We start from the raw sequence: 26,302 nt of genomic DNA, 5'->3' as shown, positions 1-26,302 counted from the left end.
TTCTTCAATATTCAGTGATGGCTTTTGGGATGCGAAATGCACCAGCCACTTTCCAGCAGCTGATGCACAAGGTTTTGTCCAGTGTGGCAAATTGTGAAGCATACCTAGATGACGTGGTTGTTTATACCAGCACTTGGAAGGAACACTTGAGAGTGTTGCGCAAGATTTTCACACGCTTACAGGAGGCTTCTTTAATTATTAATTTGGCCAAATGTGAGTTTGGGAAGTCTATGGTCACGCACTTGGGTAAGCAGGTGGGACAGGGTTGTGTGCGTCCTGTGGATGCTAAGGTTTCGCAATCTCTGAATTTCCACCCCCTAGGACTAAAAGGGAGCTGCGGCATTTTCTGGGGATGGTGGGCTATTATAGGGGGTTTTGCAAGAATTTTGCTATGGTTGTGTCTCCCCCTAACTGATTTGTTGAGTTCATCTAGAACGTTTTTTTGGGATGCAGAGTGTGAGATTGCATTCCATGCTGCAAAGGATCTGATGTGTAATGCCCCTATACTCTCTGCCCCTGACTTCTCTCGTCCCTTCAAATTGGAGCTGGATGCAAGTGCTGTTGGAGCAGGGGCTGTACTGTTGCAGGAAAGTGATAAGGGAATTGATCATCCTGTGGCTTATTTCTCCAGAAAATTCCTTCGGGCACAGCGTAATTACAGCACTATCAAAAAAGAAGCTTTAGCTTTACTTCTAGCACTTCAGCACTTCGAGGTTTATGTTGGTGGCAGTATTTTGCCTGTAGTGGTTTATACAGACCACAATCCGTTGACTTTTCTTTCACGTATGGCGATACAAATCAAAGGTTGATGAGGTGGTCCTTAATGGTCCATGGGTTCAACCTTGACATACAATTTAACCCTTGTGCGGTCTTCATTTTGGGTTGTGCACTTATGGTCTTTGGGGTCTGTGGAGACCCCAGGCAACAAAATGTAATTTTGTAGCAAAATAGTTGGGTTTTTTTTAAACCAATGTAATTTTACTCTGTTTATTAATGTTTTTACTCCACATTTGTGTAGTTTTTGGAGGATTTATGATAAATTAATTAAAAAATATTTTTTATATAGGTTTTTATACAAAAAAACAGCTTTTTATGTAAATTTCACTTAATAAAAGACCCACATTTCTAACTTTCATTCATGGGGATAACATGGATCATTTGACATGGTTTAATGTAAAATTTTGTCCATATTTTGGAAATTGCAGTTTCAAAAGTAAAATTATCATTTTACCACTAGATGGCTGCAGAGCTCCACTATTTACTATTTGCTATTTGACCAACTGAAAGATATCTTTTCACAAGTTTTTTTCAGTTGGATTAATATCTACATATTGTGAAATCACAATTATAACAATAACAATTATTTTTGTCAAAGTTTTGCATTTTTAGAACTGAAATAAAAATTTAATTTTCAATAATGTTACATTATGATTCGAATCAAACCTGAACAAGATGTTACAAAGAGAAAAGGTTGGAGTCTTTAGAGTTCATCATTTATTTCAATCATCTGTGTTTCATAGAATTTTCAAAGTGTGTGTGTGTGTGTGTGTGTGAGTGCGGGCGGGGGTGATTGTGTGTGTGTGCATTGTCGATGTGTCAGTATCACCAATTTATTTTTGTGGTGGCTCTGCATTTCGGATTATTTTATTTGACAAATTATAAAAGAGCAGTTTTTTTTAGTCTCACAAATTTATTCCTCTGTGTTTGTGTGTGTGACTGTATGTGTGTTCACAGCATGATCATTTTGCAATATTGGAAGTGTGACACTTCATTTCTGTCCATGTGTGTTCTGTGTTGTTTCTGATTTTGAGGATGAATTTTGTCCATTTTCTATGCGGGGTCTCTTCAAATAAAATAATCCAAAATGCAAAACCACCACAAAAATAAATTGGTGACACTGACACATCGACAATGCGCGCACACACACACACACACACACACACACACACAAATAAATTTGTAAAACCATAAAAACTGCTTTCTTATAATTTGTCAAATAAAATAATCCAAAATGCAGAACCACCACAAAAATAAATTGGTGACACTGACACATCAACAATGCACACGAACACACGCACACACACACACACACACTTAAAATTATATGAAAAACAGATGATTGAAATAAATGATAAACTCTAAAGACTCCAACCTTTCTCTTTGTAACATCTTGTTGAGGTTTGATTCAAATCATAATGTAACATTATTGAAAATTTGATTTTTCAGTTCTAAAATGCAAAACTTTGACAAAAATCATTTTTATTGTTATAATTGTGATTTCACATTATGTAGATATGAATCCAACTGAAAAAACTTGTGAAAAGATATCTTTCAGTTGGTCAAATAGCAAATAGTAAATAGTGGAGCTCTGCAGCCATCTAGTGGTAAAATGATAATTTTTACTTTTGAAACTGTAATTTCAAAATATGGGCAAAAATGTTACACTAAACCATGTGAAATGATCCATGTTATCCCCATGAATGAAAGTTAGAAATGTGGGTCTTTATGAAGTGAATTTTACATAAAAAGCTGTTTTTGTATAAAACCTATATAAAATGTATTTTAATTTATTTATATAAATTTAAAATATATCATAAGTCTTCCAAAACTACACAAATGTGGAGTAAAAACATTAATAAACAGAGTAAAATTACATTTGTTTTAAAAAATATATATTTTGTTAAAGAATTACATTTTGTTGCCCCAAAGACCATAAGTGTAACTTTTTTCACACTAACATAAAATCAAGAAATCATTCCAATTTTATTTTTATTTGTAGATCTAGAAAGTGTTGACGACCGTACAAAGTCTCATGCCATTTGGAAAAAGAGAACATTTTTTAAAATTTAGCAACTTCATTTATGGTCAAAAGACCTCAAGAACGCACAAGGGTTAAGAAGGGTAGTGAAAATATACTTGCAGACTCTCTCTCGTGTTTATTATGGGAATGTTGAAGATTAAGTGTCAAATGGTATTGACTTTTATGGGTGGGGGTGTTACGCCTGGGGACGTAGTTTCTTCTCTCTCTCTTGTTCTCTCTCTCTCGCTCTTAGGTGACTCCGCCCTAATTGGACGTAAAGACGCATCTGCTGATTCGTCCCGGGGAAATCCAGCATCTTTTGAAATAGTGGGACGTTGGAAGTGGAAGAAGAGGGAGAGAGAGTTGTTGGCATTGTTGTGTGTTGTGAATTGATCTTTGTGGTGACATAGTATTGGTCTTTTCTGAGTGGATAATTTGTGTAGTGTTTAGATCTTTGTTACAGTGTTGATTATTGTCTCGTGGTTTCGACTTTTTAACTAAGTTTATTTTCTTTTGTTTTTGTTTACTAACAAGGCTGTAAAACTACGTTTTCTCCTGTTTTGGTTTAGGTAGGGAGTCAGGGAAGAATGCTGTCATTTGTTTCTTTTTTCTTTACTTAGGTTATTTAGACTCCTGGGTATAGTTAGTGTTACGTTTTGTTTGTTGTTTTGGCTTTGCCCAATCCGAAGAGAGCCTTTTTACTGTGTTACTACAAGTGAGACTTAAAATAAGAAAATAAATTCACCAATACAAAGTAACATCAGGTCTCAGAATTCTTTATTTATGTTGGCTTCCTGACCCTAGACCAGGGTCTTAACAATAGTAATATAATGGCCAGGGCTTTAACAGCAGGGCCGGCGCTAGCTATAGGCAGAGCAGGCGATTGAGGAGGGCCTCCATAACCGTAACATCCCCTATACGCCACTCCACCAGTCAAGACGGCAGAAAAACTAGCCTCATTGTTCATTGGATATTGTTGAATTGTCACTCACCCGCATTAAACCAATTAATGTTGCCGCTTCAAAGCAGGTCCCGCATTCTGAATGTTTGCCGAACGCTTCCTTCAGGTGCTGAAGCAAAGGCTAAACAGACACGCAAAGAAGTACAGCTCCTAATGCAGGTGTGTGAGTTGTCGTCAACGTACAATATTTTGCAGTGATTGCAATGTATTCTAAATATAAAATTGTTCTGTCCATCAGGGACATTTCTGGACAGATCATTCACCGGTCTATTACGAGTTTAAAGAGCATGAGCGCCGATGACGCCGCCTAAATGCCATGATTTGAATTTGCGGCGTACAGTGAATGACATCACGCCGACTAGCAAAACAGCTAAAAAATAAAAGCAAAGAAGTTTGTGTTCAAATTCAAAAAGCAAACACACTATGCTATTTTTTTAATGCTTACAAAAAAGTACCTCAGATAACATTGTGCTGATGTTTTACTCCTCTAACATAGCACTTACTTTCAGTTTCATTTAACTAATGCACTTACACTTGATTTGTGTAGGCTATATAGTCAAGTCAAGTCACCTTTATTTATATAGCGCTTTTAACAAATTAGGATGGTGTCAAAGCAGCTTTACAGTATCAAATAGGAAAATAGTGTGTCAATAATGCAAAAGGACAAAAGTAAACACTCAATCTTCAGTTAAAGGCAGTTCAACATTGAATTCAGTGATGTCATCGTCCAGCTCAGTTCAGTTTACATAGTTTCTGTGCGATCATATCGACAATATCGCTGGAAATGAAGTGTCCCCAACTAAGCAAGCCAGAGGCGACAGCAGCAAGGAACCAAAACTCCATCGGTAACAGAATTGAGAAAAAACGCAAGTAAAACACATTTTAAAATGAAATGTATAAATAAAAAGGTTAGGTATCATATTTGATTCAAGTGCTTTTTATTGAGGGTGGGGAGCTTTTTGTACACTTTTTAAGGCTTCAAAGATAGAATTTGGAGGACATCTGCTTTACTTATATTAATGCCAGTCTTGGGCTGCAGGGTAATTTGGCTGGCGGCCATATTTTCAAAAAGCCTTTTTCCAAAAGGTACATCTGGAAAAAGCGGGACCGTCTTATATTCGGGTCAATACAGTAGTTAAAAATAAGTAAACTGATTTCTTGTTGATTTTGGCAAATCTGCTTCTTCCACACAGAAATCCATGTTCAGTGAAGCTCCTCACAACAATCACACATTCAGCAGTAAATGCTGGAATATTCCCATCAGTTTACAAGTGAAGACGAGCATCAGAGCATCAGGAAGAGCTGAGTTTATTAAAGAGGACAGAGAGAAGATGAGAGATCCAGAACCCTGCAGAATCAAACACACTGAAGATACTGAACAACAAACAGGTTGGTGTTTATTCTTCATTCTTCATTAATAATGCTGACGGTTATAAAGCTTCAAGTAGTTTTAGATTGTTTGTGTTGTAATTGGAAAATTCTTTAGAGATCTGCAGTAATATAGCTGAATAATCAAATAATAAGAGACACTTTCTGTAAACTGGGTAGTTTTCTTTTCAACAAAATTATTTGTTAGATAACTGTGTTGATCAAACATATTTAATAATTATCCCTATAGAAACATGGGATTTGTGCCTATAATGTTTTAAAAATCATAATTTGAAGATCAGTGTACCTCATTCATTGATGAATGAAAAAGTTGCAGAGATTTCTATATGACATTTACTAGATGTATTTATAAAACTTATCAAAATGTTGTATAGCAATTGCCTACTTTCTGCTACTACATCAGGATTCACGTTTATGTCTTTACGCATTTCTTTTTTTTTTATGAGTTAATGAAAATAAACCATTTTTACTTTTATTTCAGAGTTGATTGAAAAAAACGAGGAGAATGAAGAATTGAGTGAAGTTGAGAGAAAAAATCACTTCAGAACTGGAAAAAAACCTTTGAGTTGCTCTCAAACTCAGAAAGATTTAAAGAAAAGAAGAGCCAAGAAATCTTTCACCTGTACTCAGTGTGGAAAGAGATCGACATGCAAACAGAGTCTTGAGCGTCACATGAGATGATCCACACTGGAGAGAAACCGTACACATGTGATCAGTGCGGAAATAATTTTAGAAAAAAGGGAGACCTTTCATCACACATGAGAGTTCATTCTGGAGAGAAACCATTCACTTGTGATCAGTGCGGGAAGAGTTTCTCACAATCATCAAACCTTAAGAATCACATGAACATCCACACTAGAGAGAAACTGTACACATGTGATCAATGCGGGAAAACATTTTTGTGGGCTTCAGTCCTGAAGCAGCACCTGAGATTTCATACAAAGGAGAAGCCACATTCATGTCATTTGTGTGGAAAGAGTTTTTCACAGCTACAACATTTAAAAGAACATCAGAAAATACACACTAGTGTGAGAGAGTACATGTGCTTTGAGTGTGAGAAGACTTTTACTACAGCGAGCTGTTTAAAACAGCATGAGAGGATTCACACTGGAGAGAAACCACACACATGTGATCAATGCGGGAAGAGTTCCACACATAAAGGTGACCTTACGGAGCATATGAGAGCTCATACTGGAGAAAAACCGTTCACCTGTGATCAGTGCGGGAAGAGTTTCACACGATCATCAACCCTTAAGAATCACATGAAAATCCACACTAAAGTTCATACAAAGGAGAAGCCAAATTCATGTCATTTGTGTGGAAAGAGTTTTTCACATCTACAACATTTGATAGTGCATCAGAAAATACACACTGCTGTGAGAGAGTACATGTGCTTTGAGTGTGAAAAGACTTTTACTTCAGCGAGCTGTTTAAAAAGCACCAGAGGATTCACACTGGAGAAACCTTACAAGTGTTCACACTGTGACAAGAGATTCATTCAGTCAGGAGACCTGAAAAGACATGAGAGGATTCACACTGGAGAGAAACCGTATCACTGCACTGCATGTGGGAAGCGTTTCAATCGTTCATTTGCTCTACACAGTCATATAAAAAACAATCACAGTAAGTAGATCATCTTCAGATCTTTCAGGTCTGATGCTGCGTCCTCAACAAATGCGACACAATAATGCATCAAGCAACAGAATATCATCTGGATAAATCTGTCATAACAAGCGACATGACAAAGAAACATTATCTAAAGTTTTCACAGTGAATAAAGTTCATCTTCAAAACCAGCAGATTCAACTGAGATTCAGATCAACTCAAAGATGGAGTTCCTCCCCAAAGAACAATGCCAAAAAGTTTTATTGCTTTCTTATGAGTTTCATATTATGTTCAATTGTCTTATAATGTATATGCGTCACTTGTAGTTTGTTACTGTTTCATGAAGGAAAGCAGAAGTTTTTACAAACTGTTCTTGTTCAGGAAGATGAAGAAGAGACTGTAACACTTTTAAGAGAGACAGAGATTTATTTTTTATTTTGTTCTTCATTGTGTAAGACCTCTGCAGAACAGACCCACCAAAAATCTGCAGAATAAACACATTCCCAAATCAGGATCTAAAGATTCCCCCACACAGCCTTCACGAGGTGGTAAAACTAACAACACCCTCATTGTCTGGATTAGTTCCTCTCAACATGATAATAGTTAATCCAGTCAAGGGAAAAGAGAACTCGTTTGTCTCGACGAACTGAAGTCATTTAAGCAACATACGGTTAAGAGCTGCCTCGTGGACATGGTGCATAAATCCAGAGTTTTCCGGAAACAGGAAAAATCTAATTTACGTGACACTCTCCAGGCCTGCAAACACACAAGATCCATACAGCGTGACCCCTCGTGACCCCCCGGGGGCAGGGGTCTGCAACCTTCAACATCAACAGAGCCATTTTAAACTTCATTACAATCCATACAATTGTGAAAGTAATTTACTGAAACTCAGGAATTTTCCATAATGAAAGGCAAAAATAAAAATAAAAAATAGAGCTACCATGTTAATCATACTGCATACACCCAAGTGTGAAAAGTGGCAAGTATTCTTTTTCTTTTTTGAGTAGACATTCAAAAACGGGACCAATTCAACAGATTGAAAGTGATAATGTCTGTCAGTTTTACTGGAATCCATCTTTTCGTTGTGTTCCTCGGGAGAAGAAAAATGACAATTATAATCATGACAACACTGGGCGAAACTGTTGAAGTGTCTCGAGTCAGATATGATTGTGTAATTCTTACCTGTAAGAAGGCGTGATGGTGTTAAAACTAAAATGCTCCTGCTGTAATCTGAAAGTGAAAATCACAGTAAAGCACATGTTGATGCAGTACTTCAGCAATCATCATTTCACTTGAACACAAGTCTACAGTTGGCCACAAACGGGTTAATGTTTACACCTCACCGGAAGTGCTGTTTCGTTCTTCCTGTATCTATATCTGTGTATTGTTCACTCCAGATTCTGAGAAATCCAGAGCATTTTGCTTCATTATTTTCATTCTCATGTTGTCACCATGTCTTATTATAAATGCTGTTGACCTAATCAACATTTTACATCAAATCAATGGCTTAGCCATTTAACATGGAATATTGTTTCAGATTTTAAAAATGTATGCTGTGATACAAACATGCAGTTCATATTTAATACTTTTTAAATATTTTAGTTTTCAAATTCAGATGTAATAATGTAAAAAATATCTAAACTAAACAAATACATTGCAGCACAGTTTTACAGGGAAACGTTACCATATTACAGGTGAGACTAAATGTTTCATAATTAATGAATTTCACAATGTTATCAATGTGTTTTCTGGTTTATTTTTGTGAAGCTGCTTTCAAGCAATCTGTTCTGTGTAAACACTATATCGAGGGCTGAGACCCAGAAGGACGAAGAGACATTTCACTAACTTTACAGGAGCCCCAACACAAAAATGTACCTTAGTTTGATCTGATTTTGTGTACTGATTTTAATCATTTATAATAAAAATGTGTACACACATGGATGACAGTATACTTATTGAAAACTATTTTAACATTTATTCAGAATTTGTATTTTATTTTTAAATATTTAAAAATGTCACATTTTTTGTCACCAGTGTCATTCAGTTTCATGTATAAAAACATGGGCACATCTGCTGACAATATGAACAAAACACTGCATTAATGAATTTAAAAGAAATAACAATCCATTGTGATAAAATATCACATAAAAAGACCTTACATCAACTTAGTTAACTGAATGAAAAAAAAATATTTTACTGAAATAATAATCTCAGCCACTTAACAATTTGGCCAAATGGGTGATTGAAAAGTCTCTACAGATGACTTCCCTAGTGAAAAATGTTTTTGAAATACATTTATTTCATGCTATACATAAAATAGATTTACATATTGTTTACATATCACTAAACTGGTCTACTTAAAGTCAGCTAAAGTGGAACAACTAATTTTGTACTTAACGCACTGTAATTGTGAAGAAAGTAGTGAAATGCAACTAAAGATGAACTGTATGGAATTCCAAGACTGCCGAAATTATAAATAAAATAAATTAAAAAAAAAAAAATATATATATATATATATATATATATATATATATATATACTTATTTATAATTTAGTTTCCCTATTTATGTATTTTTCCACATGTATTTATTTATTTTTAAATTTATTTATACATTACTTATTAATTTCTACTTTAATTAATTTTCACATGTATTTATTTACATATTTGTTCATTTATTTTCACATTTACTTCTACATTTCTTTGTTTGCAGGGTAAATAGCAATGGTGTCACGGTGCACACAGCAGGGAGGAACGAGGAACACGGAGACAAGGAGTAACTTCAAAATAATAGTCTTTAATAAGGACATCAGGACAGGGCAAGACAAGGCAAGGTTGACACAGACAGGAACACCGGGGAATAACGAGTAGACCAGACGAAATCTAACTAAACAGGCAGGAACTAAATACACATGACAATAACTAATAATTAGACGAAACACAGCTGGACGAGACTTAACTAATAATCACACTTAACAAGGACAGGAACAAGACCAAATATGGACACAAGAGGCGGAACACATGACACACACGACAGAGGCGTGACAGTACTCCCCTCCCGAAAGGCGCGACCAGCGCCATAACAGTTCCACCAGGGAGGGGGGGTGGGCACTCTGGAGGCCCCTCAGGACAGACATGAACACTAGACGGGGACCTCCAGAGCTTAACACACAGACGGAGGCCCAGGCAGGGCTGGGAGCACAGGCGGTCATAGATGGTCTTCGTGGCCGTGGCCTCGGGTCCCTCGGCCCGGCCACTCTACCCGGAACTCTACTACCCCCAAAAAAATTTCCTTGGGAATCCAGGGGGTATCAGGAGCCCTCCGGGGCTATACAGACAAGACACTGGCCAGACACACAGACAGGACCGGATAGCCCTCCAGGGCTAAACAGACAGGGACAGGACAGGCCAGACAGACAGACAGGACAGCCCACAGGAACAGGAAGCCCTCCTGGGCTAGCTCGGAAGCTGAGGCTTCCTCCGGGCATGTCAAGGAGTCAGGGGCCCTCACAGGGTCCCTCAGCAACCGCCCACTTCCACGACAGGGAGGCAGGCGGCTGGAATGGCCTCCATGGCCACGACTCAAGGAGCCGCCTGCCCTCGACGAGTCTCCATGGACAAGACAAGGTAAGTTTCATTAAAATGTTCCTGTGGGCAAGACAAGACGGCACTCCTGGCCGTCACATGTGGACTTGATCCACAGGGACCCGGGACTGGACTGGAGTCAGCGGCGGCCGGCGGGCGGGAGCTCCAGGCGGGCTTGCCATACGCGCTCCTGGCGGGCTTGCCACACCCCAGGCGGGCTAGCCATATGCGCTTCCAGGCGGGCTAGGGTGAGCCGCGGACGGCGGCGTGACCAGACGAGACCAGACGAAATCTAACTAAACAGGCAGGAACTAAATACACATGACAATAACTGATAATTATACGAAACACAGCTGGACAAGACTTAACTAATAATCACACTTAACAAGGACAGGAACAAGACCAAATATGGACACAAGAGGCGGGAACACATGACACACAGGACGTGACAAATGGAGCCAGAGTAGACGAGGGGTAAGCTTTGAGGCCACAGTAACAAAATACAAGAAGTGTAGTCTATATGACGCGCCTGTTGATAGTGTGGGATGAAGGACTCAGATGGGCAATATGGCCAAAGTCTTATATCACGGGTTAAGTAACTGGCCTAACAATTAGCCTACAAATGCATAAAATCTTATGAGATTGTACTAGTTTCATATTAAATGTATCATTTAATTGATTCCATCATGTCATGTCTCTGCCTTCAAAATATAAAACAGTAATCTCATAACATTTTGTTCAAAGATTTTATAGAAAGCAGAAATACAATCCAATTGGCATTGACTATACATTTAAACACAATGCCAAAAAAAAAAAAAAAAAGTTATTTTATTTATTAATATTTATGAAAAACTCCTGACAAAAATGTTATCGGGGAAGTTTAAACTACATGTTGTCATTTGATCAACCAAAGTTAATCGTGCGTGTTTGTTTCAAAAAGAACCGGTTCATTCGAGTCGTTCGTTCGAGACTACACTGCTTGATTTTCAGTAGCGAAGCAATTTATTGAGTATTTTGTAGTTCAGTATTCTGTATTGTCAACAATGTTTCAATTTTGCTGACAAATATTTTGAAAATCAGAGCAAGCGCTGTACGATCCAAAAATGAATGTCTGGTTTGAGTCAGTTCTTTAATAATAAATTGTAATAATGTTAGCAGTCAGATTAAATCATTTACACTGCAAAATTACAACTGCAATAAATAATGTTATGAGATTAATGTTTTAAATACATTTATTAATGTACAAATAAGAAATGTTGGGGGGGGACATGCATACTTTTCAACATACTAAACCACCAGTAGGTGGCGGTAAGTCACTTCATGAGTGAGTCATTGAGTCGTTCATTCAACTGATTCGTTCAAAACGCTGAATCATTCAGTAACAAAACACCGCGGCGGAGTGCTGCTTGGAGAATGTGCTTTACTTCTGTGATCCTTGTTTGGAACTATTTTTGTAGGTGAAACAGAACAAAACAGTAAATATTGTGTCTAAAATGTAAGTAACTTAATAACTTGACTAACTAACTTTAATTGTTTATTGAACTAAAATCAATGTAACATTTGCAATCGTGAGAACATTCAGCGAAATAGCTCCCTTGGTATATTACTGAACTATATCATGTTATAAATAAACTACATATTTTGAATTTTTCGGTCTGTCCAATGATTGTAAACGGACATTAGGTCTGTCAGACTGAAGATATTTTAGGGTTAATGTGACCAAAAATATTTAAGACCCATAGAATCTGAATTGAAGACATTTTAATACTTTTTAAGGCCTTTTATTAGGAAAACGTTATTTAAGACTTTTTAAGGACCGCGGACACCCTGTGCATACACCACAGAAAACACTGCTAGTGAATTTACACTCGTCCAACAAATATGGCCAAATGTATCGTGTTGACTTTGTTCACAGGTGTTTTAACTGTATTTTGAATAAAGCATTGCATTGTGTCGTGTTTTTAAGGTTAAAGGAAATGTCCATAAACTTGGAAAACATGCTGCTAATTATCTGCCAGAACATTATGTTTTCTACTATTTTTTTGTGTCCATGTTAACTTCACATCATATACGTCTCTGGTTTTACTGTTTTATTGATCTTATTTTTTTCCACAACCACTTCTGCTGCCCCTTTAAATTGTATTTTAATTTCACATTTATATATATATATATATATATATATATATATATATATATATATAAACATTGTGAGATGAATAGTATCACTCATTCAAGAGAGCTGCCATGTCTAATGAGAAATTAAACACCACATCAGATAACAAATTTAGGTTTACAAGAAAACAAGCATCAGCTTACCTTTAAAGAGCAGAACAGCTGCGATTAAGACAGCTAGTGACTTATTAATATTGCTGTTTCTTTCTCAGAACAAAAAACTAAATAACAGAAAGAGATCACAACATATTGACTGTGGACTTAAAGATCAGGAGTAAAAAGTGAAGTGTCGCGCCCCGCAGTTCGAAGAATGAAACAAAGACTTGGAGTTTTGATTCTAGAAAAATTAGATTTTATTCGGCCGATATAAAACCGAAGCTCTCGCTTCAGAAAAGCTTCTCGACTGTTCTTTGTCTCTGGTTTATATACAAGCCATTTAAGGCGGATTCTAAGGTTAAGTCATATGCATACATTTCACTTGTGTATGTAACTCTATCTGTCCCAGAGGAGAAGAGACCCTCTAGAATTTGTTATGGGGGAGAAAGCCCCCTCCTCATTTCTTCCAGATGTGCTTTGCCACGTACGCACTTTGACACAAAGGCCTTGCTTTGCCACGTACACATTTTGACACCGAGGCCTTCAGAATATATTGGAAGATTCAACAGATACCTTATAAGCAAAATTCACCTTGATTATGTCTAAATAATTCTGATTAATATCCATAAAATCTTCTACATTCCTCCCTTTGAGACTTCATGAAGTCTCACAATTTGTTACATCTACCCAGAGTGCCACTTCATAATTCAGTCCTTTCAGCTAACACTATCTAGTGACTAAGTAAGTCACGCAGGTTTACCATCAACGACTAAATGATGCGGCAGCACTCTGGAAGAAAATCAGAACCAAACATCTCTCTCCACTTTTTATTAGAAGAGAGTAAAAGATTCTGTCTCCTTTCCCCCTTTATAGTAAAATACAATGTTAAAAGCATGAGCGTGCGATTGGTTCAGCGCTTGCCTGTGGTTGTCACAGTTATGTATATCAAAAACATAAAAACACATTCAAAACATAATACATCGAATATTCCAAGAAACAATAGTTCAGATCTCCTTCTGGCGCAGTATTACTTGGTATAAAAGTATAGCATTGATCCCCAAGCACAACACAGACTCCTCCCTTTTCAGCTAACAAATAGTCTAAAGTTATTCTGTTTTGCCATGTCATTCGACTTGTTGCATCCAATTGTTCTCCTAAAAGTGATAAGGCGTTATCAGTGTAATTAATAAATCTCTGCTGGTTGTAATATATATAATTGATCCATTCTGTATTTTTATTTTGCGCAATCTAAATGAATATTGATTCAAATCCTGATTTAACTTCATCTCTTACCTTAAATTCATGAGGTATCCTTCTTGGTTGACCAATAGCATCTATATAAACTGCAGGGTCTTTTTCATAGGCCCTTCTCGATCTAGATTTCTCTTCTTTTGTTTCTCCTTCTTCTAAAGAGATGTGATTCATTTTATGTGTCAACATAACCCTAGTGCATAATCCTGACCATTTTCTGGTACTGTTGTCAAAAGGCCATATTCTAATCCACACATCCACCATGTCTACTAATGGAATATCAATGTCATCAAATATAGGTGTTGGGCCTTCTTTTACCACTAAATAGTCAACTGTGCATCGCGGTATTTGCCATATTTTGCTACACTTTCCTTTAAATCTTCCTACGTCAACATTTCCCTTTTTCTCATAACATTCAAATTCCTGATCTGCCATTAATTGTATTCTTCCTTGCGGCTTTTGTATTTTTGTTTCTTGTATAATAGGCCATTTACGGGTACGTTCACACTGCAATTCAGTCACTTCTCTGTAGATCGTTGTGGATTGGAGAAACTGGCCCCAATATGGGCAAAGATGCCATTTTTTGGGTACAGTTTCTAAAGACATTTATCGCTTTGCCTCGTTCTACTAAACATTTACTTCCCATTTTAATACATCTAACCCCATTGCATTAGACAGTCCTGGACATGTCTTCAACCATTCATCATGAAATATTTTGCAACTAGAACTGTGTATAGGTATTGGTACAATATATAAAATTGGTCTCGCTTCAAGGCAAACTATGCAGTTTTCCCATTCTTCTTTTTCGGCTGTGTAATTTACCCATTTATACCAACTATTATCTTCTGCCTTTTCCCATAATATATCTGAATTGTTTTTAATAGTGATGTTATGATTGTCATCTGCAATGTGTCTATTTTGTCTAGATATTTTTTCCTTCTCTATTTGTGCTTGTTCATTTTGGATTAAGTTGAAGTCACTGTTAGATTTATTTGAGGGCTGAAAAGTTAATTCTTGGGAAGTCTGGTTGCTGTTGGTTCTCGTTTGCATTTGCAATTGAAAGGAAGTCTGGTTGCCGTTGTCTTCAGCTCGAGCTTGTAGAATGACAATATGCATTAGGCATGTGATGATCATCAGATATCTTTCCTCTTCCTCTTTTCCATTTGTTGGCTCCCAAGTATTCTGATCGTCTCGTTAGCTGTCCCATCACTCATTCCATCTTCACCAGGGTGACTCTTTGCGAATCGTTGCAATGGTCTTTCCCTCGTTGGCAAGGGAGGGTCGTTACTAGCACGCCCTTCATCCCTCACTTCATGCTGTGTGGGGTTGTTGAAGCTGGTTGGCGTATTTTTAAGGTGAGAGATGTGGACCCAGGTGTCACTTTGCAACTATTTTGCTGATCAATGCAAGATTCTTCCTTGAGGCCATAACTGCACACTCACTGGTTCTTACTGGTGGGGCAAACCATTCCTGGGCCTTGATATAACTGCTGTCACCTGTAAATGGAAACTTTCAGAGTTTTTGTTAGTGATATCAAACATGCTCATTTGCTCATTCGGATAATTATCCTTCTTGGTGTGACCTGTGGAAGTCTCATGTGGGTTGAGGGCTGTCCTGGCCCCATTTTTGAGCTCTCAGAACTCCATTGCTGTTAATAAAATGAGTATATTATTTTCTATAATATGATAAAGAATTTGGTTTTACTCAGTTATCTGCATCCTTACAATTTTTCAATTCATTTCAAATTTATTCTTAACAATTTACTAATTCAGTTATCTCTTTGTTTTATAAACTGAGTTCCACTATATCACTAGATAATTTCCTAGGCCTATCTTGTTCAGTAGCGTTGGTCTTTTGACCTGGAAAACACTCAACCCACTTTATGTTAACAGTCAGAAAGGCAATATTTTATCCTTTTGAGACAGAATCAGCTCCATCATGTTATGCTGAAAAGAAAGTTAGATGTGGGGTGGACAGAGCAAGCTTGCTTGCTTTGTCTTCCCATGTAATGCGCTGCGCAAGTGTGGCACTGTTTTTCTTTCTGCCACAACAATAACCTAGGTACTGACCAGGAAACTTAACCGAATTCATCCATGGTCTTTATTTTACTGGGCGTTATTTGCCCTGTGGGCCCACATACTGTATTCAAATCTGCATACAGCTATTTGGCAAAATAATTGATTTATTTCAGTGTCTCGTCAGACACCTTCTTTCACTCCATACAACACCATCATTCATACTTTTTCACACCCTTTCACACCCCTTTTGGCCAAAACATACTTTGTCTTGAGATTTCAGCTGATTGTGAACTGAATGGTTTTAGTTGTGGAATGCTACGGATTCTGAATATAACATGAAGTTTTTTGTTACACTCTACTGAGCGTAGACCTGGTAGCATTCAACATAGTGTCTAAATGTCATTATGCAACTGGACAACGTCAGTCACTATAAGGTTTGCTTTAACACTGCAGTATAAACCTCCTTTTTCTTTTTCTCAAACAAAATCTAATAGATTAATTGGTTTAGATTATTTGATTTAGGCATTGTGCAGTTGAGAGAGTCAATTGTAATTTCTCAAATGCCACTTGTTTGTCTAATTTAAAGTTTAGTCATAATTTTTTGTTATTGCTCATGAGCTACTTTTGAGATGATGCTTAGAGATCTCTGCATAATTTAGGATCCATGGCCATCAATATTTCTATCTTGTTATCCTCAGTTACGGCAGCATATGCGATTTTGGATCTTTGGCGTAATTTTTTTATGCTTTTAGGCAATCCAGCCCCAGAAAATTACCATTAAACAAAATGGAGTGACCAATATTTTTATTTTATCAGCCATATATATTTTTCTATTAGACATCTTGTCTACTTTTTTCCTTTCCCAAAGAATTCAGCATTGTTGTCAATAATTCAGTTGTGCATTTTTCCCTCGTTGGTTAATGAAATAGCCCTCACTATGCCAAATCCAGCTCGATTTTTTTCCTAAATTGTTGAGTCAAGCACCCACTTCTGTCTGTAAAAATTTCTTATTTCTTAAGACATAAGGCTGGACTGGTTCCTATTGAAAAGCAGATTCAGAATGTTAGTTAAAACACAGAATTCAAAGAACTGCTGTGAGACCAGTGAATAATCAAGATTAATAAAATTAATAAAATGATTAACAAATTTTGAAACAGTCTCTAAAGTGATCAAATAAATGTGCTTCACCTGTGCGCACAATGGGAAGGGATGGAAGTGCTTCTGGTTAGATCATCAGTTTGTTGAAGCTGTTTAGCTGTTGCACTGGGTTGTCAGTCTGTGACGGCACTCAAAGGCCTGATGTTGTGGTGTATGATCTCCGTTGTTTCTCTGCCTCTCCTCAGTCTGGCTTTTGATTGTTTTTGCCAGAGTTTTGCATTTCAGGATGTTCTCTTCACACTCAGGAAAAGTCTCAAGTGAAAGATTCACTTTTCCTGCTTTAAGTCAGCCTTTCTCCATGCAGAAGTGTTCACTCCTCTTTTCGGAGGGTTGCTGAAAATCCATCAGCCCCTCCCCCTTCTTCTCTCTACAGCTGTCTTTGCTTCTTCGCCACTTTGTTAGACAGACTCCATTGCTTTGTCAAGGCACTGATCCAGAAGCCATCTGAAATCTTAACACTCAGAGACTGCATTATTCAAATTGCACCTTTGTAAACTGTGAGCAAATTGTCTCTGAGCAATCAGCTCTTTATCTAATTTTCACTTTTCAACCATCTATTTCTATGGCCCCTTAATAAAAAGGTAAAAATAAGTAAATAAATAAAATAAATAAAAAAGGTAATCTGGTTAAAAACAGCAGTTCCCTTATTCTTTTTTAGTAAAGCAAGTTCTTCATTGCAGGAAAATAGCAAGCAGTTTTTTCTTTGCAAAATGCAGAAAGCAGCAGTAATCTACCTTTATTATGTATTATAATCAAACAAAATAATCCTTTCTGTTACAACAGTATGTATGGTAAACTAAAGACATCAATCATAACTTTTCTTCTATATTTGCATGGTTTAAAATAATCTAGTAATTGTGAATGGATTTTCCCAACCAACATAAAATAATTCCTTTTATTTAATTTAATTATTTAATCAACAAATTCCATTATTATTTTTAAATATCCTAAAGCTTTTGATTCAAAATTTCTATGAACTTGGTCACCCAATCTTGCTCTCATTCAACATTGCACTACACTAGTTATATTTGGTTAGCTCAAACCCAAATCTCTAATTCTGTAATGGATTAACCTTCATACTGTCTCCCAGGGACAACAAGATACAAATTTTGGAAGTCTTCAGTTATAAGCACGTGTAATATTTTTATTCATCTATTAATTTTTTATAATAATGTTGCCACTATTTTTCAATTAATTTTTATTCTTCATTTTATGACCTTTTATTATATCTGATGCATGTGCACTTTCTATATGCTTTTTCTTTATTTTATGATCACATAGTATTCATAATATCTTTAATAATGATTTTATTTATTCATTTCTTAATTATCTCTCGTCTCTATCGTTTTATTTAGTGCGCACTTATTATTTTTAATGTTCTTCATTGAACTTCCTCACTTAATATCTCTTCTGCACAGCGCTGCTCTCAGAAATTTTTCTCTCCCTCTTGCTTTTTTCTCACACAGACACCCAACATAGGATCTTGTCACACATCTGGATTCAATCTCTATTGACCCTATTTCCTAGCAACATGCACCTCTAAGTCCCTCTTGAGTGTGACACGAGCTGCGCCGTTCTCCATTTAGAAGAAGGCACACTTCTCCCCAAACCCAATCGGAACTTATGTGTTTTCTCTTAACTCTCAGTCTTTCACACACATGCATTCAGACACGGACACAGTTTCAAACATTCTCCAAAACAAAACAACAAAACAAAGCTTTTTTCCTCTGGAGTTTCCACCTGCTCCAAAATACTGGTTCTGGTACTGTAACCTCTCTGTATTCTCTTTTCGCAGTAAAAGAACAAGATTCTGTCAGGAATTTTTACCTACCCAAGCAGTCCCCTGTGACCTTACAATATTTTTGTCTTTTTAATTTAATCAGGGCGGTATCGTAGGTCTTGCGCTCTCTATACTATATCTACTTCACGTCTATCTCCGTCTCTTCAGGCCCAGCCCAAATAAACACAGACCATTGCTAGCAATGTATTTTTGCCTGCATCATCTCAGTTCAGTTTAAGTTACTCATCAAGACCTCAAACAATAAACCAGATAATGCATGCAGTTATTTTTCTGGAATAAAACTCCTCTTTTTAAATCTTCTCATCTTTAAATTTAGTATTTTGGAAGAGCAAAATTTAAGTGACCTTACCACCAAGAACAGATTTAGCAAACAACACAATCTTATATAAGCAAAAAATGCTTACCTGATTAAAAAAGGTGGCCACCTTTACGTGTTGTTTGAAATCTGCTCCAAGCGGTGGTGGTACACTTTGTGGCTCTTTTCCAGATCCTGTTCGTGACGCCAAATGAAGTGTCGCGCCCGCAGTTCAAGAATGAAACAAAGACTTGGAGTTTTGATTCTAGAAAAATTAGATTTTATTCGTCGATATAAAACCAAGCTCTCTTCAGAAAAGCTTCTCGACTGTTCTTTGTCTCTGGTTTATATACAAGCCATTTAAGGCGGATTCTAAGGTTAAGTCATATGCATACATTTCACTTGTGTATGTAACTCTATCTGTCCCAGAGGAGAAGAGACCCTCTAGAATTTGTTATGGGGATAAAGCCCCTCCTCATTTCTTCCAGATGTGCTTTGCCACGTACGCACTTTGACACAAAGGCCTTGCTTTGCCACGTACACATTTTGACACCGAGGCCTTCAGAATATATTGGAAGATTCAACAGATACCTTATAAGCAAAATTCACCTTGATTATGTCTAAATAATTCTGATTAATATCCATAAAAATCTTCTACAAAAGCAGGACTATATTGATATGAACTTTCATCTGTGCACACGTCTGCTGAGTTTACCTGCAGTCTGTCTGGGACACGGGAAGTGTTTCAATCTAAACTCTTTTATATTTCACTGCTTCTGAGTTTATCAGCATCAGCTTTGGGTTATTTTTCCAATCTCACAGTAAATCCTCATATACCTGTGGAGGAAAAGCACATTCCTGGATAATATATTAGTCATGGGTTTCAGAGAAGTAAATGAGATCCTTTACTGTCTTGAGAATGTGTGAAGATAGTAAAGCTCTTACGGAGAGAAAAGCCTGTCAAAGACCCCCGGATCATTGCCCCAAATATACCACCAGCCTTTAACCCAAAACATCTCCTGTGAATCAAAGAATATACATATATATTTTTAAATCACCAAAAAAAAAAAAAAAAAACATTACATAAAGTAAGTCATATTTGTTCTTTAGTTCGGCCTGTTCTCACCAAGAACTATAACTATATCTTTGTCTATAAGGTTATAACAAGTGTTTTGTGCCAGTGCCAAAACACTCTAGTCCGAGGTGCCCTAATGACTACCGCCCTGTAGCACTCACACCCATCGTCATGAAGTGCTTTGAGCGGCTGGTCCTGGAACACCTAAAAGACTCTCTATCATCTACATTGGACTCACACCAGTTTGCCTACCATAGCAATAGGAGCACAGAGGATGCAGTTTCCATGGCACTGCACTCTGTGCTCACTCACCTGGACAATAAGAACACTTATGCACGTATGCTGTTTGTTGACTTCAGCTCAGCATTCAACACTGTCATCCCAACCAAGTTAATAGCCAAACTTGGAGACCTGGGCATCAATACCTCAATGTGTAACTGGATTTTGGACTTCCTGACCAACAGACCCCAGAATGTTCGATCAGGATTCACCTGCTCCACATCCATCACACTTAACACTGGTGTACCACAGGGCTGTGTGCTAAGCCCGTTTCTCTACTCCCTCTTCACCTCCAACTGCAAGCCTGTGTATGGATCTAATTCCATCGTCAAGTTTGCAGACGACACCACGGTGATTGGCCTCATCAGTAACAAAGATGAGACTGCCTATAGGGAGGAGATCCAGCACCTGGCCACATGGTGCACTGAAAATAACCTGCTCCTCAACACCACCAAAACAAAGGAGCTCATCGTGGACTTCAGGAAGGAGTCAAGAGGCACACACGACACCATCCACATCAATGGAATGGCTGTTGAGCGTGTCTCCAGTTTCAAGTTCCTGGGGATCCACATCTCGGCGGACATGTTGTGGAAAACCAACACCTCCAGCCTGGTCAAGAAGGCTCACCAGCGCCTCTTCTTTCTGAGGACACTGAGGAAGAATCAGCTCTCCTCTGCTATCCTGGTGAACTTCTATCGCTGCGCAATAGAAAGCATCCTGACCAACTGTGTCACAGTATGGTATGGGAGCTGCTCTGTTGCGGAGCGCAAGGCACTGCAGCGGTGGTGAAAACTGCCCAGCGCATCACAGGGACTCCACTACCTGCCATCGAACACATCCAGAGGAAACGCTGTCTGCATCGAGCTCGCAGCATCCTTAAGGACTCCTCTCACCCAGCCCACAGACTGTTTCTCTCCTGCCCTCCGGCAGGCGTTTCAGGTGCCTCCGGACCAGGACCAGCAGATTAAAGAACAGTTTCTTCCCCAGAGCTGTCTCTTTACTGAACTCTAACCCCCGTTGATCCACTCCCTCATATATTATTAACTCTTCTCTCCTACCTCACATCTGCCTTATTTGCACTACTGAATGTAAATTTTATTACAGTAACAACTGTTTACTTTTGTATCTTGCACTACCATACCTAAATTGGACTATGCTCATTTGCACTGCCGACTGTTGTTACATTATCAATGTTTACATTAACATTTTGCACCGTATGTCTAATTGTAATACGCAATCACTTCCACTGCACTTTTACACCTTGTTTATAGTAATAGTCATCTGTATATATATTATATTGATAGTACATATCACCTGTAAATTCTGCTTATAGTAATAGCCATCTGTATATTTATTCACTATACATATTCACCTGTAAATTCTGTATATTTATTCACTATACATATTCACCTGTAAATTCTGTATATTTATTCACTATACATATTCACCTGTAAATTCTGTTTATATTAATAACCATCTTTCTATATATATTTATACATATATTCAGTACATATCCTTGTCCTGCACTTATTCAACCATTGTATATACTGCACTTGCTGCTATTGCACTTCTGGTTAGACCTAAACTGCATTTCGTTGCCCTGTACCTGTACTTGTGTAATGACAATAAAGTTGAATCTAATCTAATCTAATTATTCTAATGTTTCTAAGAGAATTGAGAAGTTCACATCATAACTATAACAATAGCGACACAGAGGAAATATACTGGTCTAAATTATTATTTTGGAGGTTTAAAAGACAATTAATATTCAGTAATAACTAAGTTAAGCTGATAATGACACTAACTTTACAACATCCACGCTGTTATTGAACTGAATCAACACTGAACACTTAAACTGAACAATTACACGATTGTCTTCTGTATCGCTGCTTCACAGATCAAACTGAATGTGTTTCATAATTAACTTTGCAACATTTCCCTGTTTATTAAAATGAGAAATTGCTTTGAAACAATCTGTATTATACAAAGTGTTATATGTAAGTAAACGTGACAGAATAAATAAATGTGAAATAAGTAAATAACTTCTTAAGGGAATTACTAAAAATAAGATTTTGAAACAAAACAAGAACAATTCACACCAATCGTTCTGTTCAAAGTTTGTGGAGCACTTCTTGAACAAAAATGTTTGAATGTTTCCTTAAATACTTGCACTGATGATCAGAATGGGATTTTCCAGATGTTTAACACGTGTGGAGGAGCTGCTAGCAATGATCCAGAGCAGTGCTTCTCCAGCGCCCCGACACATTATCAATAAAACTGTCTAATTGTCCTAACTGAATATTAAATTTGATCATTATAATTTTGTGTTTATAATGAGGACTGTTATTATATTTACAGTACAATTCAAATGTATGGGGTCATTATGACTTTTAAGAAATGACTTTAATTCAAGGATGCATTGAATTGATCAAAAAAGACAATGAAGTACTTTTTTACAGTAAATTATTTTAAAATAAGTGTAATTTTTAAGCATGTAGGTGATTTTCATTGCTACAGCTTCAGTGAAATTCTGATATATCTTGTTGCCCCAAATTTAAAAAGACTAAATAAACATGTTATTTTAAGATATTTTAGTTTGTTCTTCCATTCCTGGAGCTCTTGAACACTCTTGTTACTGCTGTGAAATGTTATCAGTTTATGTTTTCAATTAACTTTCAGTGAAAAATAATAATATTTATTCCTTAGTTTTACAAGATACCCTGTTTTTTGAGAATATATTGAATTCCCTCTTTTTCTGGCATAGTGGACATGGTTATTTTGGTGGTAAATAACACATTTCAGGGCTCCAGACTGCGACCTGCGGCTAATTTTTGTGTGCAGTCGCACCGGTGCGACCACCGCTTTGTTTAATTCATAAATGCTGCTATTTCTGTTGCATATGAGAAACATCAAACGAAACGCAGCGTAGACCGTTTACCAGCTCGGACCAATCATTGAGAGCAGCGCAAGCAAACTGGTTTGAGCTCAAAACAGGTTTACTTGGCCACCGCTGATTTTGTGACACTGTTACAGCACAGCGCTGCAGATCCAGTGAGAAGTGTTTGAGTTCACCGCAGAATGAAGAAGATTGCTGCAGATCCAGTGAGATGCATTCTGCACAGAGTTCTGTTAGAAACAGATCAAACAGCACTGATGTAGAAGACCAGAAGTAGTAATGATGACTATACCGTGGTGTTGTGGCGGAAATAGCCGAATATTATTACATTATTCATGTCAGGGTTTGCACATATGCTTTTGAGAGAAATTTAAGCACTTTTCAATGACTTCCAAGCATTTCACAACTATTTCCAGCACTTTAAAGCACTAAAAATGAAAACTGAAATATACTTTGTTGTAAACAAACAGTTATTTAAAATAAAATTTAAAAAGACATCAAATGACCACTATAACCAGTAGATGGCAGCAGAGGATTATTTATTGGCTCATTAGTCATTCATTTCCACTTTTTTGCTTTATATTTTGATATTATAAAACTACTATTATTAAATATTAAATAATCAAGAAATCAAAGTTTGTCAAAGTTTTGCACTTTTCATGTGTATGAAGTAAGAAAAGTCACAAAGTGCCTTGAAAAACACAAACTTTTGATTAGTTTGCGACTGAATCACACTTAAAGTAAAGAGCCCTTCTTTTATAATCACTGGTATTGTGATTATACTGTATTATATATCATACTGTAACACTATAAAAGAATAATGATACATTTAATGAGATTAAAAAATAAGAAATATTTATATATAAAATATATATTTACATAATATATGTGTGTATACTAGTGGTGGGCATAGATTAATTTTTTTAATCTAGATTAATCTCACTGTAATCTTGGAATTAATCTAGATTAATCTAGATTAAAATGGCTCATTTGAATTCTGCCAAGTAGATCAGAATAAGTTCACTACTAGTAGTAAACAACTAGCAGTCATCAAGAATTTAATATTGATAATAACATCGAAGACATTGTATGATTATTCCTTAAAGATAAGGTTTTAATAGTTTTAGTAGTAGTAGCCTATTACGTTCTGCCCAATATCTTCAAGTGAAACCGAACTTTTATTTTGACGGGTTGCCGTGAGGATAGTTTTCTCAAATGAAACGCTCGAATGCTCATGAAGTGACTCTCAGAGCAGTTCTGGAGATGTTGTTCATGTATTTATGTCCTCATTTAGTGAGACGACAGACGTTAATATCGCCGCAAGCGTCACGCGGTCTTCTGTATGAGTAGTGAACAAACCCGCGCGTCTGCGCCATACATTAACACAGAGACACACAGAAGTCATATTTAAATAGGCGTTTTGCGGCTTAATATTTACAAATAGGGTGGGAGTGTGCTCACTTGTGTGTGCGCCACGTTTGTTTGTGTGTGTGTGTGTGTGTGTGTGTGTGTGTGTGTGTGCGAACCGGGGCGGAACTCCGCTGTGCGCGATACAGAGAGCGCGACCATGTAACGTAGAGACAGAAATGACTTGCCGATCTTCATTGGGAAGCTTCTTAAAAATAAATTTCCCCTGAAGCAAACCCGGCGGCTTCATAGCTGCATCCATGTTAGCACGCATACACACAGGTTCGAAGACTCGTTCTCGCCCCCTACAGTGCAATTCGGCTAGGTATACATCCGCGCTAAAATATCAAGATGAAAGTCATCATAGCTTGCGTAGTATAGACCCAGCTCCCAGCCCAACTTTGAGAATAGATTAACGGCGATATTTTTTTTATCGCCCGATAAGAGTCTCACGTTAACGCAGCACGTTAACGCCGATAACGGCCCACCACTAGTGTATACTGTGTTTATTTATTATGTATATATAAATACACACACACACAGTATATATTTTTGAAAATATTTTCATGTATATACATTTATATATTTATATTATTATTTTTATATTATATATAAATATTTGATATATACATAAACGTACATAAAGACATAAATGTGAACACTGATGTAGCAGCAGAAAGTAGACGATTGCTACACAACATTTTGATCATTTTGATGAAGTTTAAATAAAAAAAATAAAGCAGTGTCATCTGCCAACTGAGAAATTTGGACTTCTGTATCAAATATTTAATTATTTTTAATCCCAAAATACTTTGATTGTTTAAAATTTGAACAGAGAGAAGTTCAGCAACTAATAAAAGCAGAAAGGGGGGAATCGGACGACCTTGGCGTACACCACGATGGATTCCAAATCTTTTAGAGGTTCCCGTATTCAGAATAATAGAACTATTAATATCATTGTTAAACATTTCTAGAATATCAATGAAATTATTCCCAAACCCAAAAACTTTCAGAGAGTGAAATAAAAAGCCATGTTCAATTGTATCGAAGGCTTTACAAAAACCTAAAAATAAAATAAGAGCCCTTGACTCTATCTGCTCAGAATAGTCTAAAAGATCAAAAATAAGATGAATAATGTTACTAATATGTCTATTTTTCATAAAGATTCAGTAATAATTTGACCTAGTCCTGATTTGAATCTTCTAGCAATCATTGAACATTAAGAAAAGTGGCTCTTCTAAAATATTAAATCGAAAGCCCATCAGGTCCTGGACTCTTACCTGTTTTCATATGTCGGAGAGCTAACTGTAATTCTTCTGTTTTAAGATCAGAATCACAAAGATTTTTAAAGTCATTATTTATCAATGGAATAACATTTTGAATATTATCAGTAAACGCTTTGCAGATATCATAATTAAAGTCGGATTGGTATAATGTTTCATAAAAAACAAATTCTGAAATTAATTTAGGGTCCTCACATATGGAGTTATTAATACATAATGCTGACAATTAT

General features: G+C 36.8%; 1 protein-coding gene across 1 annotated transcript in view; it reads left to right on the top strand.

Moving 5' to 3' along the window:
- The window catches only part of LOC131535842 (zinc finger protein 501-like), a 515,807-nt gene extending 507,440 nt beyond the window's left edge, over positions 1 to 8,367 (top strand). The window contains exons 4-5 of the mRNA XM_058768346.1: positions 6,184 to 6,430; positions 6,611 to 8,367. Of these exons, the coding sequence (XP_058624329.1) occupies positions 6,184 to 6,430; positions 6,611 to 6,781 (418 nt within the window). The 3' untranslated portion in view covers positions 6,782 to 8,367. The remainder of the gene's footprint in view (positions 1 to 6,183; positions 6,431 to 6,610) is intronic.
- The last annotated feature ends 17,935 nt before the right edge of the window (positions 8,368 to 26,302 follow it).

Source organism: Onychostoma macrolepis, chromosome 03 (genome assembly GCF_012432095.1).
Source record: "Onychostoma macrolepis isolate SWU-2019 chromosome 03, ASM1243209v1, whole genome shotgun sequence".
NCBI lineage: Eukaryota > Metazoa > Chordata > Actinopteri > Cypriniformes > Cyprinidae > Onychostoma > Onychostoma macrolepis.
This window is presented reverse-complemented; position numbering and strand designations above follow the sequence as displayed.